The sequence below is a fragment of the Capsella rubella genome, unplaced genomic scaffold, assembly GCF_000375325.1.
Source record: "Capsella rubella cultivar Monte Gargano unplaced genomic scaffold, Caprub1_0 scaffold_3, whole genome shotgun sequence".
NCBI lineage: Eukaryota > Viridiplantae > Streptophyta > Magnoliopsida > Brassicales > Brassicaceae > Capsella > Capsella rubella.
This window is the reverse complement of record NW_006238921.1, coordinates 12,865,051-12,878,220: the sequence shown is the minus strand read 5'-3', so window position 1 is coordinate 12,878,220 and position 13,170 is coordinate 12,865,051. Positions and strand designations below refer to the sequence as shown.

The 13,170-nt window shown below is 33.9% G+C and overlaps 3 protein-coding genes across 3 annotated transcripts; 2 read left to right on the top strand and 1 right to left on the bottom strand.

The window, feature by feature from the left end:
* Window positions 1-136: 136 nt before the first annotated feature.
* LOC17893947 (probable inactive receptor-like kinase SSP) lies at window positions 137-2,170 on the top strand. Its single transcript, XM_006297905.2, has 8 exons — window positions 137-514; window positions 593-728; window positions 887-1,014; window positions 1,107-1,176; window positions 1,264-1,349; window positions 1,430-1,618; window positions 1,707-1,796; window positions 1,899-2,170. The coding sequence occupies exons 1-8, from the start codon at window positions 197-199 to the stop codon at window positions 1,980-1,982; spliced, it is 1,101 nt and encodes a 366-aa protein (XP_006297967.1). The 5' UTR covers window positions 137-196; the 3' UTR covers window positions 1,983-2,170.
* Window positions 2,171-2,981: 811 nt separating this feature from the next.
* On the top strand, window positions 2,982-5,627 carry LOC17891142 (subtilisin-like protease SBT1.6). The gene has a single exon (XM_006296723.2). The coding sequence runs from the start codon at window positions 3,099-3,101 to the stop codon at window positions 5,394-5,396; it is 2,298 nt and encodes a 765-aa protein (XP_006296785.1). The 5' UTR covers window positions 2,982-3,098; the 3' UTR covers window positions 5,397-5,627.
* Window positions 5,628-7,134: 1,507 nt separating this feature from the next.
* LOC17892630 (actin-depolymerizing factor 5) lies at window positions 7,135-8,849 on the bottom strand. The gene is made up of 3 exons (XM_006298703.2): window positions 8,733-8,849; window positions 8,378-8,637; window positions 7,135-7,595 (listed from the first exon to the last, which is right to left on the bottom strand). Exons 1-3 carry the CDS (start codon window positions 8,751-8,753, stop codon window positions 7,445-7,447), a joined length of 432 nt encoding a protein of 143 aa, XP_006298765.1. The 5' UTR covers window positions 8,754-8,849; the 3' UTR covers window positions 7,135-7,444.
* Window positions 8,850-13,170: the final 4,321 nt, after the last annotated feature.

Below are 13,170 nucleotides of genomic sequence, written 5' to 3'. Positions count from 1 at the left end.
GGGTTACCGAAATAAAAATTATATTTTTATAGTTATTATATATAGAGAAATAAATAAACTTATTATATAAACCCAACGGTCTCTCTCGCTCTCTCTCTCTCTCTCTTTCTCTCTTCATCTCTTTCGCAAGGAACGCTTTTGATACTCTGTTTTTGCCGGCTTTTGATACTCTGTTTTTACCGGCGAAAACGAAACGATGGGTGGTTGTTGCTTCTCGACGGCTCTAGAGAACGATCAAACTCCGCAACAGCCTCAGACTCAGCAAGGTGAACGCAAGAATGATGAAAGCAAGAAGGAGGAGGAAGTCAAGAACGAAGGATTCGAAAACTGGCCTTTCACAGAGTTCTTCCGCTCCGATCTCACGACTGAGAACTTCAGCTCCGACGAGATCATATCAGAGAACTCAGAAGAATCTCCCAATGTTGTTTACAAAGGGATTTTATCAGAGAATCTTGGCTTTGTCGCTGTCAAAAGATTCAAGATTACGCCTTACGATCATCCTGACTACTTCGCCGTACGTCAAATTCTCTTTTTCTTTAAAGTTTAACACTTTTGCGACGTTCATTGATGGGTTTGATTCTGTTTCTTTCAGGAAGATGCAGAAGAAGTTGGGAAGCTAAATCACAAGAGACTCGTCAAGTTGTTGGGATATTGCTCTGATGAAGATGAAGCGCTTCTTGTTGCAGAGTTCATGCCTAATGGTACTCTTGCTCAGCGTTTGTTCCATCGTATGATTCTTCCCTCTCTCTCTTTTTTCTTCTGTGAATTTGTGATGTTAAAGATGATTTGTGTTAAAGATGGTGTTATTGTAGAATCGATTGAATCAGAACTTGTTAGCCTTCTCTGTTTTTGAAGTTCTTTGTTTGGTTGTTGTTGTGATTCATAGAGAAAAACATGGATTGGTCAATGAGGTTGCGAGTGGCGTATCATATAGCCGAAGCATTGGACTATTGCAATAGTGCAGGTTTTGTATCATACAGTAACTTAAGTGCTTACTCGGTTCTGTTTGATAAGGTATGTAAAGAACATTTACATCATGCATTATGCCTTCTCTCGAGTGATCTTATAAGGATGCTAAGCTGTGTTTTCAAATGGATGTGTTGAAGGATGGTGATGCCTGTTTATCCAGTTTCGGCTTGGTGAAGGAGGTCGTTGATGTTGATCGAAGAACGAAAAGTAATCTTAATCAATTTGCGCTTCTCTTTAGTCTCTTCAGACTATTCATTATGATCAGAATATGATGTTTATGTTAACTCGTTGTAGGAAACGTGAACACTGAGAGTGTGACATATAGATTTGGTACCATCCTTGTGAATCTGCTTACTGGAATCAAATTTCTTCCAAGCCAAGTAAGTTATTCTCTTTCATTTTCAGTTTCTTGCAACACAAGCCGCATGTTACTGAGTTGTTGTTACTCTCCTGATTCTAGGCTCCTGAGATGATCAATGGAAAGGATGTTACTGAGCTGATGGATCCAAATCTGAAGGGACAGTTCTCTAGAGATGATGCTACTTTAGTTTTGAATCTCGCCTCTGAGTGTTTGCAATGCGAGTATAAAAAGAGTCTCATCACAACAGAGCTTGTTGCAACACTTGAAGCCTTACAAGCTAAAACACAAGTAAGAAAGGGGATTTACTGTAACCTGAACTGTATCATTGGTTAATTTTTAGCATTCGTTTTATAAAACCGATCTTTTTGCTTTGCAGGTTCAATATCTTGAAATGCTTCGACTGGAAAGGCAGCACGACGTGGGAGCATCTTCCAGCCAACAGCAACAGTTTGAACCCTCGCAAGCAGTAAGATCAGGAGCTAACTGTTAAACTTATAAATGCATTGTTCATTGTTGATGAATCTTTTGCACTGATCATGTTAGAAATCAATCTTTCTTTTGCTTGCAGGTTCCATCTTCTGAAATGCCTGAGATAACAAAGCAGCATGAGAGGGAGGCATCATCTTCGAGCCAAACTCAACATGAGCACTGAATCTGCTAATAACTTCAACAGAGCAACTCTTCTTGAAGCAAAGTGATCCGGCAACATGCTTATTAGGAAGATAATTCTTGTTTTTACAGAGTTTCTTTAGAACATAATTGTTCTTATTAGCTTTTGTTGAAACCATTTTTTTTCTGTCAATCTTCAATTTCAACTCTTGCTTAACTTGCAGAACACGTTTAATGATGCTATAGTATGCCATTATAATGTTTTTGAAATTGTTATTTCTGCCTTATAGTTACTAGAGTCTAGAGGATTTAAAAGTAACTTGTATACTCAACATAGTCTATGCTTATACAGATTTATAAAGTATCATTCTTCCTAAAATCTCTCTTTTTTAAGTATGGGATAAAGTTATGAAAAATTAGTTTAGATGTCATAGATAAATTACTTAACCTTTAAAGCATGAAAACAACTTCTACTAGACTACTATACCATTCATGACATATAAGTATGAAACAACTTTTGTTACATACTTCTCTACGTCCAATCCAAAAATCCGATCCAATCCAAAATCCGAACCGAATCCGATCCAAAACCCGAACGTCTATGAAACAATTCGTTTTAAATCACTCATTTCAATAGAATCATATATAATCTCTCTACGTCCCAATCCCTCAACATAATAAGATTTGACAAGGGCATTATCCAAAACGAACCACACTTAAGGTTCCTTTCTTAGAATTTTCGACCCTACACAATTAAGTCAGGAAAGGGAAAGAAAAAAGCCGAGTCATCGGGTCTTTGTTCGTTCATTGCCACGACAAAATCATATACATACATCCACAACTACCCACCTCTCCTCTCATTAATAATCACCGTAATTAAAGCCTATCTCTAATCAAAAAAACTCAAAACCAATAATTATCAAACCAAATCATGCTTTTTCTCTATTCATAAAAACTATACATTATTTTCATAAAAGCATGACTTTGGTATCCTCCTTCACTCACACTTTTGCTTCACTTCACCGAATTATAAAATAAATCATTCAACCGACGTGAAATAATTAAATCAGTCAAAAAAGTAAACAAATATTTTATTTTTCCTTTATATTTTTCCAAACCATAAACAAACACTCTCCACTATCTCCTCCACTAACACACAATGGCCTCTCTCATCTCCCTTCTCTTCTTCTTCTTCTTCTTCTTCTTCCTCTGTTCTTCGATCACTTCTTTTCAAACAGAGAAGAAGACTTACATATTCCGCATAGACAGTGGACTAAAACCATCAGTTTTCTCAACGCACTACCATTGGTACACTTCAGAGTTCACTCAAGGTCCACGAATCCTCCATCTTTACGACACAGTCTTCCATGGCTTCTCCGCAAGTGTTACTCCCGACGACGCTCAAACCCTACGTAACCACCCTGCGGTTCTCGCTGTCTTCGAGGATCGTCGTCGTGAACTTCACACTACTCGTTCTCCTCAGTTCTTAGGTCTACGTAACCAGAAAGGACTCTGGTCTAACTCTGACTACGGATCTGATGTAATCATCGGTGTTTTAGACACTGGAATAACACCGGAGCGGAGAAGCTTCTCTGATCTTAATCTTGGACAGGTACCGAAGCGGTGGAGAGGTGTTTGTCAGACAGGAGTTAGGTTTGATTCTAGAAACTGTAATAGAAAAATCATCGGCGCTAGGTTTTTTTCTAAAGGACAACAAGCTGCCATGTTCGGTGGGATTAATAAAACCGTTGAGTTTCTTTCTCCACGTGACGCTGATGGACATGGAACACACACTGCCTCAACTGCGGCTGGTCGTCAAGCTTTTAGGGCTAATATGGCTGGCTACGCTTCTGGTGTTGCTAAAGGTGTAGCCCCTAAGGCACGTATAGCTGCTTACAAAGTGTGTTGGAAAGACTCTGGCTGTCTTGATTCAGACATCCTCGCTGCTTTCGATGCTGCTGTCTCTGATGGAGTCGATGTTATCTCTATCTCCATAGGAGGAGGAGATGGGATCCCTTCCCCGTATTATCTTGACCCTATAGCTATAGGTTCGTATGGTGCGGCTTCTATGGGAGTCTTTGTCTCTTCCTCCGCTGGGAACGACGGGCCAAATGGGATGTCGGTTACTAACCTAGCGCCGTGGATAACCACTGTCGGTGCGGGGACGATAGATCGAGATTTCCCGGCTGATGTTGTTCTTGGAGATGGACAACGTCTCCGAGGTGTTTCTCTCTACTCCGGTGTACCACTCAACCGGATGTTGCAAGTGGTTTATCCGGGGAAGAATGGTATGTTAGCTGCTTCTTTATGTATGGAGAACTCTCTTGATTCTAAGGTTGTGAGAGGAAAAATAGTTATTTGTGACCGTGGAAGCAACGCTAGAGTAGCTAAAGGACTAGTGGTGAAGAAAGCAGGAGGTGTAGGGATGATACTAGCTAACACAGTCTCTAACGGTGAAGGTTTAGTTGGAGATTCTCATCTTATCCCCGCCACTAACGTAGGATCAAAGGCAGGAGATAGAATCAAAGCCTACGCTTCAACTCATATGAATCCTATAGCTACTATAGATTTTAAAGGGACGGTGATAGGAGTTAAACCTGCTCCTGTCGTGGCTTCGTTCTCTGGTCGAGGACCAAACGGGTTAAACCCTGAGATTTTAAAACCTGACTTGATTGCTCCAGGGGTTAACATCTTAGCGGCTTGGACTGATGCCGTTGGACCAACGGGGATAGTTACTGATCGTAGGAAAACAGAGTTTAACATTCTCTCTGGTACTTCTATGGCTTGTCCTCATGTTAGTGGAGCAGCGGCTTTGCTTAAGTCGGCTCATCCGGATTGGAGTCCTGCATCTATAAGATCAGCTATGATGACTACGGCTAGCCTTGTGGATAACTCGAACCGTTCTTTGATAGATGAGTCAACTGGAAAACGTTCGACACCTTATGACTTTGGTTCGGGTCATCTTAATCTTGGTCGGGCTATTGATCCTGGTCTTGTTTATGACATAACTAATGATGACTATATAGCGTTTCTTTGCTCCATTGGCTACGAGATGAAGACGATTCAGGTTATTACAAGGACGCCAGTGAGATGTCCGAGGAGGAAACCGTCGCCGGGTAATCTTAATTACCCTTCGATCACGGCTTTGTTCCCAACTTCAAACAGAGGTTTGCTGAGCAAGACTCTGTTCCGGACAGTGACTAACGTTGGACAAGCTGAGGCAGTTTATATGGCGAGGATAGAGTCACCTAGGGGAGTGACGGTGACTGTGAAGCCGTCGAGGTTGGTGTTTACATCAGCCATTAAGAAAGTAACCTATGCTGTAACAGTGACTGTGGATACGAAGAATCTTGTGGTAGGTGAGTCAGGTGCGGCGTTTGGGTCAGTTACTTGGTTTGATGGTGGAAGACATGTGGTTCGGAGCTCTGTTGTTGTAACTCGGATGGTTCCATTATGAGTCTAGTCGGGTCTGGCCTATTATGAGCATGACTAAAGAATGAATCTTGTATGCCAAGTAACTGTCGAAGTTTTTAAGGTTCTTATTAGTTTTTGCCTTTTTGCTTCTTTGATGATATTTATATTTCATGTTTGTCTTTTTTTTTACTTTCCTTCTCTACTCTGTTTCTTTATTGTAATAGACATGCATGAACCAGTTTTATAGGACCTTCAACGCCAAGTTGCTGCAACACTTTACACAGAAACTTCTTTTGGGCTCACTCCTTCAGCCCATATACAACAACTTTTTTCCATTTTAGGTCAACGAGGGTTACTGGCTCTACGACCTTGCAAGGCACTGTGAAGAAATTAAGTTAAGTTCATACAAACGACACATCATAGTTCATGAGACTGACTTATAACTTACGACATTAACTGATTCATTCATGAAAGAATGAGATCATAAGTCATAACTTGTGACACATCATAGTTCATAAAAAGGAAAGAGTAAATCTTGACCTAAATCTAAATCTAAACAAATTCAGCAATCACTGATATAACAAAGAGTAATGGAAATGAAGAGTTACCCAATAACATGGCGACCACCATCATGAACGGCTTGTGAAACCAAACCCATGAGACCTATGCTACCACCTGTAGTAACTACACATGATAACTACACCTGTAGTAACTACACATGATAAACGCAAACAAAACAGCGAACACTAATAAAACTAAAATAAACAAGCGTACAAAGCTGTAGTAACTACACATGATAAAAATCCAAACTAAAAACGCCATCTATCGTAACTCATAAGGAGGATGCAAATTTTTCATTAACTGAGCTACAACTATCCAAATCTAAATTCAAATAATTCAAATTTATAAAAATGAGATGATTCAATCAATCAAATGCTCAATTTCAATTTTTATAATTGAATCAGTCTATTTCCAAATCAAAAACAAATACATGTATAGGGAACTTGTAGGAGACTATGGACTACGTAGATCCAAATCAACATTATTTATTTGTATTAATTATTAATTATTATAAATTATATTTTGGAAAATAGTTTCACAATATCTCATATGGATAGTATAGAAATGGTCCGATCCCTTTGACAATAATATATGCTCAATGAAAATTTGCTTGAATCTTGTCAAGTAAGAAATTAAAAATGTTAAAAGCATATATTATAAAATACTAGAAATAAACTTAACATTAAATTATAAAAAATAAAATACTGTAATTTTATAAGAAAAATTCCAATTAATTATCGGTTAATTAGGGTTATGTACATAAAACCTAACATGTAAAGAAAAAGACTCACAAATGTGCGCCACGTTTGTTTCCAGAGAATATTTTGTCCTGCTACTTATCTTCTTAATTTCTCTGTTACTTCAACAATTCTATAGCTGCTAATGCAGTTCTGGTTCTTGGTAATCTTAATTAGCAACTGGATTTGTATATAAATTAGGATTTCTATTTCTAAATCTTCTTACTCTTTATGGACCGTGGCTTGACTGCAAAAAGATTAGTTGACTTAAAAAAACAAAAAAGACTAAGGTCGACGTCGGTGCAGGTGGACGAACCAATCTCTTCTACATAGGCAAATTAATTTGCTCCAAGTTTATCTTCTTACCAACTGTACGGTTGTCAAATCTCAGCTTTCAACATCCCAATAATTCCTAATCTATGATATATTTTTATACACAAGACAATAATATCTCAAACATGCGCCCATAATTAGGTCGAATTAGGACTTGAAAACTAACAATTCATTACAATTATAGATGTATATGTCGTTACTTAAGACAAATTCGTAGCTTATGTTTTGCTTAACCGACAAAAAAAAGAAGATAAAACTATACTTTAAACAACACAATAAAAAAAGACACAAAACGTCCATGATTAAAGGGTAGTGCTGGCTGGTAAGACCGAAGAAAAAAAAAAAAGTAAGCACTAACCATCGCAATAATTTAAACATTAATCAACACCTAATTAATGTTAAATTATCGACAAAGTGAGTCAAATCATAATACTCTCTTTAGTGTTAATAATAATAGTTTTTATTTGGCACGGTCTTGGATGATATCGAAACCCATCTCCGTCGGATCAGTTGCTTGAAGCTCATAGTGTATCCCTTCCAATACTCTCCTCAGCCCAGCCTTTGACGTCGCGTACAGTATCTTCGCCCTTATCCTCGACGCCTCCGGCGACCTATTACAATTACCATTTTACCCTTTTAAACATCGACAATATTTTAGGCCATCGTCATTAATGGTTAGGCCATCTTTATCTATGGTATTTTAGAACTAATATTTGCATAACAAGTATATATTTCTTATGCAAATATTAGTTTTAAATACCATGGATAAAAATGCCCTTAACAAATCTTAATTCTAAAATTGGTTAAGAAACTATCAATAATGACAAATACAAAAATAATAGGAAGAATAGATCTTACATAAGATCTAATTTTTAGGCTAAGAAGCGCCATGTGGCGCGATTTAATTGGATATGCCAAAATTTTTTTTTTTTTTGTAAAACAATTTTATTGAGTAATATATAATAAAAAAACATTTTTTTATTTTTCTTTCTTTCTTTATCTCTCTCTTTATAATAAGTATATAATGCAAAAAAAAGAATTTTTTTTCTTTCTTTATTATAATAAATATATATATCTTATGTATGTTTTCAAATTCTAAATTTGCAATAATTATAAAATTTTCTAAAATTACAAATTATAAATTTATTTAATTAAAAAAAAAAATTCTAAAATACCCAACTTAAAATCCTACCAATAAACACATCTCAAAACCAAAAACAAAATTATAACCCTTAAGCTTTACTTTTTCAAAATTAATAATAAATTAATGTTAAGATCAAAAATTAACATTCTACCTCTAATGTTGCTCTTAAATTACCCATGGTTTTGTGTGTGATTAAAGTCATTAAGAAAGGGTAATAAAGGTAAAAGAAAGAATTGGACTACTACTAACCATGAGATGAAGAAGATCTTGCTCTTGCGGCAGTTATCGACGGTGACGAAGTCGAAATCGAAGACGGCGTAGCGGCAGTCGTCGACAGGCAAAGAAGCGGTGAGATCGTGGTAGTTTTCGCCGGCGCCGCCGACTTTATCGACGGTGACTTTACGTGACTTCTCATCGATCTTGAAAACGATGTATCTGTGAACTTTCTTCCATTTCATTTCCATGAACGAGCTCGTACACTCGTCTGTCACACGCATCCCCGTCGTCGCCTGCATGAACAATCCATCATCATCATCATCATCATCGGAGGTTATTTTAAAAGTCAGATCAAGAATCTTGAAAAATCACAAGATTTGAGACTTACCATCTTGAAAGCCATCGCCATTGTTGCTAAAGGTTGTAAAGTTTGATTCTTCTTCTTCTTTTTGAGGCGTGGAGAGAGCTTTTTTTTTTTGTTTGGTTCTGTTCAAATGGTAACAAGACTTTGAGGTCATCTTTATATAAAAAAAGTATATATGAATGAATATACAAAACATTACTCTTTATTACAAAACTATCCTTGTCAACTTTTTTCGTGAGTGGAGAATATATTTTTTGTCGTCGGCATGTACACGTACGTTATTGTGCGTTCTGCACTAAACATGTCCTTGACAGTAGATTCAGACTTAGATCTAGTATCACTTAAACATTATTTATCTAATTACTTTATTATTAGTTTGGTATGGTACATCAAAAGAGTTCAAGAACAGCTTAAAATTTGATAAGTTCATATTGTACTATTACCATTATAGTTCAAGAACATTAACTAGGCGTGCACTGAATTGTATATATTGGCATTTTGACTTGACCAGAAGAAGATCCTTAATTTGACTAGGCACTGATCACTACAATTAAATCTTGCACGGTGATCGATATATATAGTAGAAAAAATATACTACTATATATAAACTGTTGACTAACAAATTAAATGTGATATAACATGCAATTTTCCAATATCTTGGTAATTTTTAAAACAAAAAAGGTAAGACATATTTGTTTCGCCATTGACAAGTAAAAGTTTCGAGAGAAAAATAAAGCATAAAATAAATTAATTAGCACAATAAGTGTTATTTAAATTTGAATTTTTAAATACAAATTACGAAAATTTATTAAAAATTATCTTAATAAGAAATTTAACTCGAACAGGGCCATTATTGTAAGAAACTTTAGAAAGATATAAACTCATAGTTACGTTGAGCGTTTTAGTATACCGACGAGAATGTTTTGTGAAAGCTTTTAGAGAATCTCACTTAAACACATTATGTGGCTAATATAAAAAGAAAATTATGAGTATAGTATAGGGACAAGAAAAATATAATAGCTAGGTCAATGCTATTTGCTTCTATCTATTAATCTATGTAATTAAAATACTACACAAAAATAAAATGTGACGATAGGAATGGAGAAGGGTGGTCCTAATGAATAGAGAAGTGGATCTCCAAGTAACCCAACACCCACAATTTCCACTGAAATCTACAATTTCGTGTTACTCAAAACTCAAGTGACCCTTTACGTGAAAGCTAAGAAATTTGAGATGAAGATGAGTATTCTTCCATTTTTGGTTTGGTTCGTTTCATTTTTCAATTTCTATTATTGGTATATCAGTTGACAATTCAAACATGTAATAATTCACCCAAGGATACGTTTGAAAAGCCACTAGACAATTTCAAGATATATTTTTATAATCCCAACACTAACTAGCTAGTCTTCCCATGAAATTGTCCAATGCATGTATGGTACAAATTGATCAACTTCACAACATTTTTTATTATTCCATATATTACAAATACATATACATGGCATAAGAATTTATTTAGTGTGTGTGAGTGTCAAGTAAATACATAAAAATAGATATCATTTTGTGTACATATGACTATGAGCATGCGAGTATACGTGCACGCCCACCTAATGTTCGGGTCAATGAATCAAAGTACTATACATGAGGACGTAAAAGATCATTCCAAATCTAATATGTTTAGGTAAGAAACAATATAGATGGACACGTGAAGGTCGACAAGGCTTTACCCTCCATTCCTTTCTCGGGTTGTAGAACTTTTGCTTATAGGAAAAATCAAATCAAACTGAAATTAAAAAAAAAAAAATCTAATACGATTCTGTTTTCAATGTGATTATAGCTAGTGTACTAATGATTTGATTTCATCTGTTTAACTATATAGGATTTGGTTTATGTTACAGATTTACTTTTAATCCTTATTTAATTTATATAAAAATGGTTGGGTTATCGATCGTTTGAAATAAGTTCAAGAGAAAACTGAAAACTGTAATTAAGGCCTTGTTGTAGATCCACTTAGTTACATGTGTTGTTGATTAGGGTTTCTTTCTTTTTTTCTAAATGGAGGGTTCGTGTTTGTGGTGCCTTGTCTTCAAGTGTAATTAGTACCATGTGTTTAGATTTAGTTATGAATCTTACTCATATTAAACTCTAAAGTGTGTTATCAATCATGATTATTATTATTTTGTTTCATTTTATAAGGTGTTTCAGACATTTTATTTTGTTTCACAATATGAGATGTTTTGAAATAAAATTTCTATACAAACATTAAGCTTATACAATTTTGTAACTATTTAAATTTTATGATAAATTTTATCGTTATTTATAAGTAGATATTAAGTTATGTTTTTAATGTAAAGAAAAGAGATTAATTACCTTTTTCAGAACTTTCTGTGTTTTTAGCCAAAATCTATATATATAAAGTTAACTTTTTCTCTCTTCTCCTTAAGCCACATCATCATCCACCTCATTTTATTATTTAATTTTTAAAATTAATTATACTATTTTATTATTTAATTTTAATATTTAAACCTATGTAAATAAGTTTTTCCAAAATAAATATGAAAGGTCTTTTTTTATATTATACATTATAAAACAAAAAAAGATAATTGTTTAAAAGTTAAAAAAACTTACTAATTATCGATTATACTAACAAATATATAAATAATAGATTATAGTTTTTAGTGAGTGTTTAAAATATATATATGATTATGTTTACATAATGTAAACCTAAATATAATGGGATTTAACGGGAATAAAACAAAAAGTAAGAAATTTTGAGAATATAAGTGAGATAGGTCGGGTCGAAACATGAATTCTTATTTTTTATAACATATAAAAAAGGTAAAAATAAAAATAATATTTATTTAAAAGTTTCCAATATGAATTTAACTATTTGTTTCCAATACAACACATACGTTAAACTAATAAACAAAATTAAAAATTAACTATATTTCATAAAATTGAAAATTAAAATAAAACATTATTAAATGAAATAAACTAAAAATAAAGTAAATTATACTAATATGTTAAATTTAAAAATTGTTCCATATGAAAAAACAAAAAAATATATAAAACATAAAATCAGAAAAAAATATAATAGTATAAAAATGATCATTACGAGATATAAAGTACGACAAATCAAAAAAAAGGAAAACGTAAAACAAAAAATAATAAATTATGACAATATATAAAGAGATAATGTTAACAATTAAAAATACAACAATCCGCCCGAAACCCACAAATCATGTTCATATTTCATGCCAACATATAAAAGCGCCTAAAATATTAACATCTAGATCTATATTTGGTAAAAACCCTAATAGCACACGTTTCTCAATGATTCTCAACCGCACTTCCATTTACGCCCACACTTCGCTATATTATACACACTTAATTTCTCAACAACTAATGAAGCTAAAACTCAATAGTTTTTCTATACAAACACAATTTAAGTTTTAAAAAAGTAAAGTATAGTATAGTGAAAAAAATAAGTAGAAAATAAAATACGAACCAATTACTCATAAACAACATAATAAACTCCCGCGCGTAGCGCGGGCAACCGACTAGTATCTTATATTATGAAACAGAGGAAAAATTGTTATACAACTAATTTTTTTTGTAACCTATGTTTAATAATGATTAGATTTATAACTTTTGCATATTTTCTTTAAACACCAAAATATATAACCATCACTTGTTAGTTAACACTTTCTAAGAGACTCGAGAGGAGTCTATCATTTCTCTTTGACCTATCTAAACCATATTTGTTTAACATCATAGATTATAAGATATCAACATTTTTCTTTTGAAAATATGGGATAGGACTAAGGCCCTTCTATAAATGCCCAAACCTAAACTAAAAATCCCATATCCATTTTTCTCGTTATGACACCATTGACACTAAAAGCCTAAAACCCATAATTTCCTACTGGATTCTAAATGACAAATACTGATTGACCCATATGTGTGTGTGACACCCTAGCTGTTCAGAGGCTTTGTTTCTGGTTAATTCTCCACTTTTATATGGTATAATTTGATATGGAGAAGTTATACCAATTTTGTTTTTGGCTTCTTTTTATTTTTTTGCATTCCTTACTTGTTAAGATCATGTTTAAAAAAAAAAAAAAAAAATCTTTGGATGATTAGTTGGATGGTTGCAAACTAATACATACTTACTTCTTAGCTTTAGAGATTGTTAGTTTTTTCCTATAGTATCTTTTTTTGTTTTTTTTTTTTGCTTTTTTCCGTCATATCACACAAAGACTTTCCGAAAGATCACTCATCCTACTATTATTTTATTTTTCTTTCGCATTTACAATAAGCTGTTTTTTTTTTTTCATTTGTAAAACTGTAAATCTCTGAAGCTAAACCATCACCTCAAAATAAAAAATTCTCATCTAGCATTTAAAATGTGTTCGAATCTTACCAATAAATAATAATTGCTACCGTGACATTTTTATACGTCTCT

Bases quoted from the DNA above. Each gene is read 5' to 3' on its own strand.
- LOC17893947 (XM_006297905.2), top strand. From the start codon at position 197: ATGGGTGGTTGTTGCTTCTCGACGGCTCTAGAGAACGATCAAACTCCG. The intron at 1,177-1,263 runs GTAATCTTAATC...AACTCGTTGTAG, and splicing joins TGTTGATCGAAGAACGAAAA to GAAACGTGAACACTGAGAGT. The intron at 1,797-1,898 runs GTAAGATCAGGA...TTTTGCTTGCAG, and splicing joins AGTTTGAACCCTCGCAAGCA to GTTCCATCTTCTGAAATGCC.
- LOC17891142 (XM_006296723.2), top strand. From the start codon at position 3,099: ATGGCCTCTCTCATCTCCCTTCTCTTCTTCTTCTTCTTCTTCTTCTTC.
- LOC17892630 (XM_006298703.2), bottom strand. From the start codon at position 8,753: ATGGCGATGGCTTTCAAGATG. The intron at 8,638-8,732 runs GTAAGTCTCAAA...TTGTTCATGCAG, and splicing joins TGGCGATGGCTTTCAAGATG to GCGACGACGGGGATGCGTGT. The intron at 7,596-8,377 runs GTTAGTAGTAGT...TAATTGTAATAG, and splicing joins AAGATCTTCTTCATCTCATG to GTCGCCGGAGGCGTCGAGGA.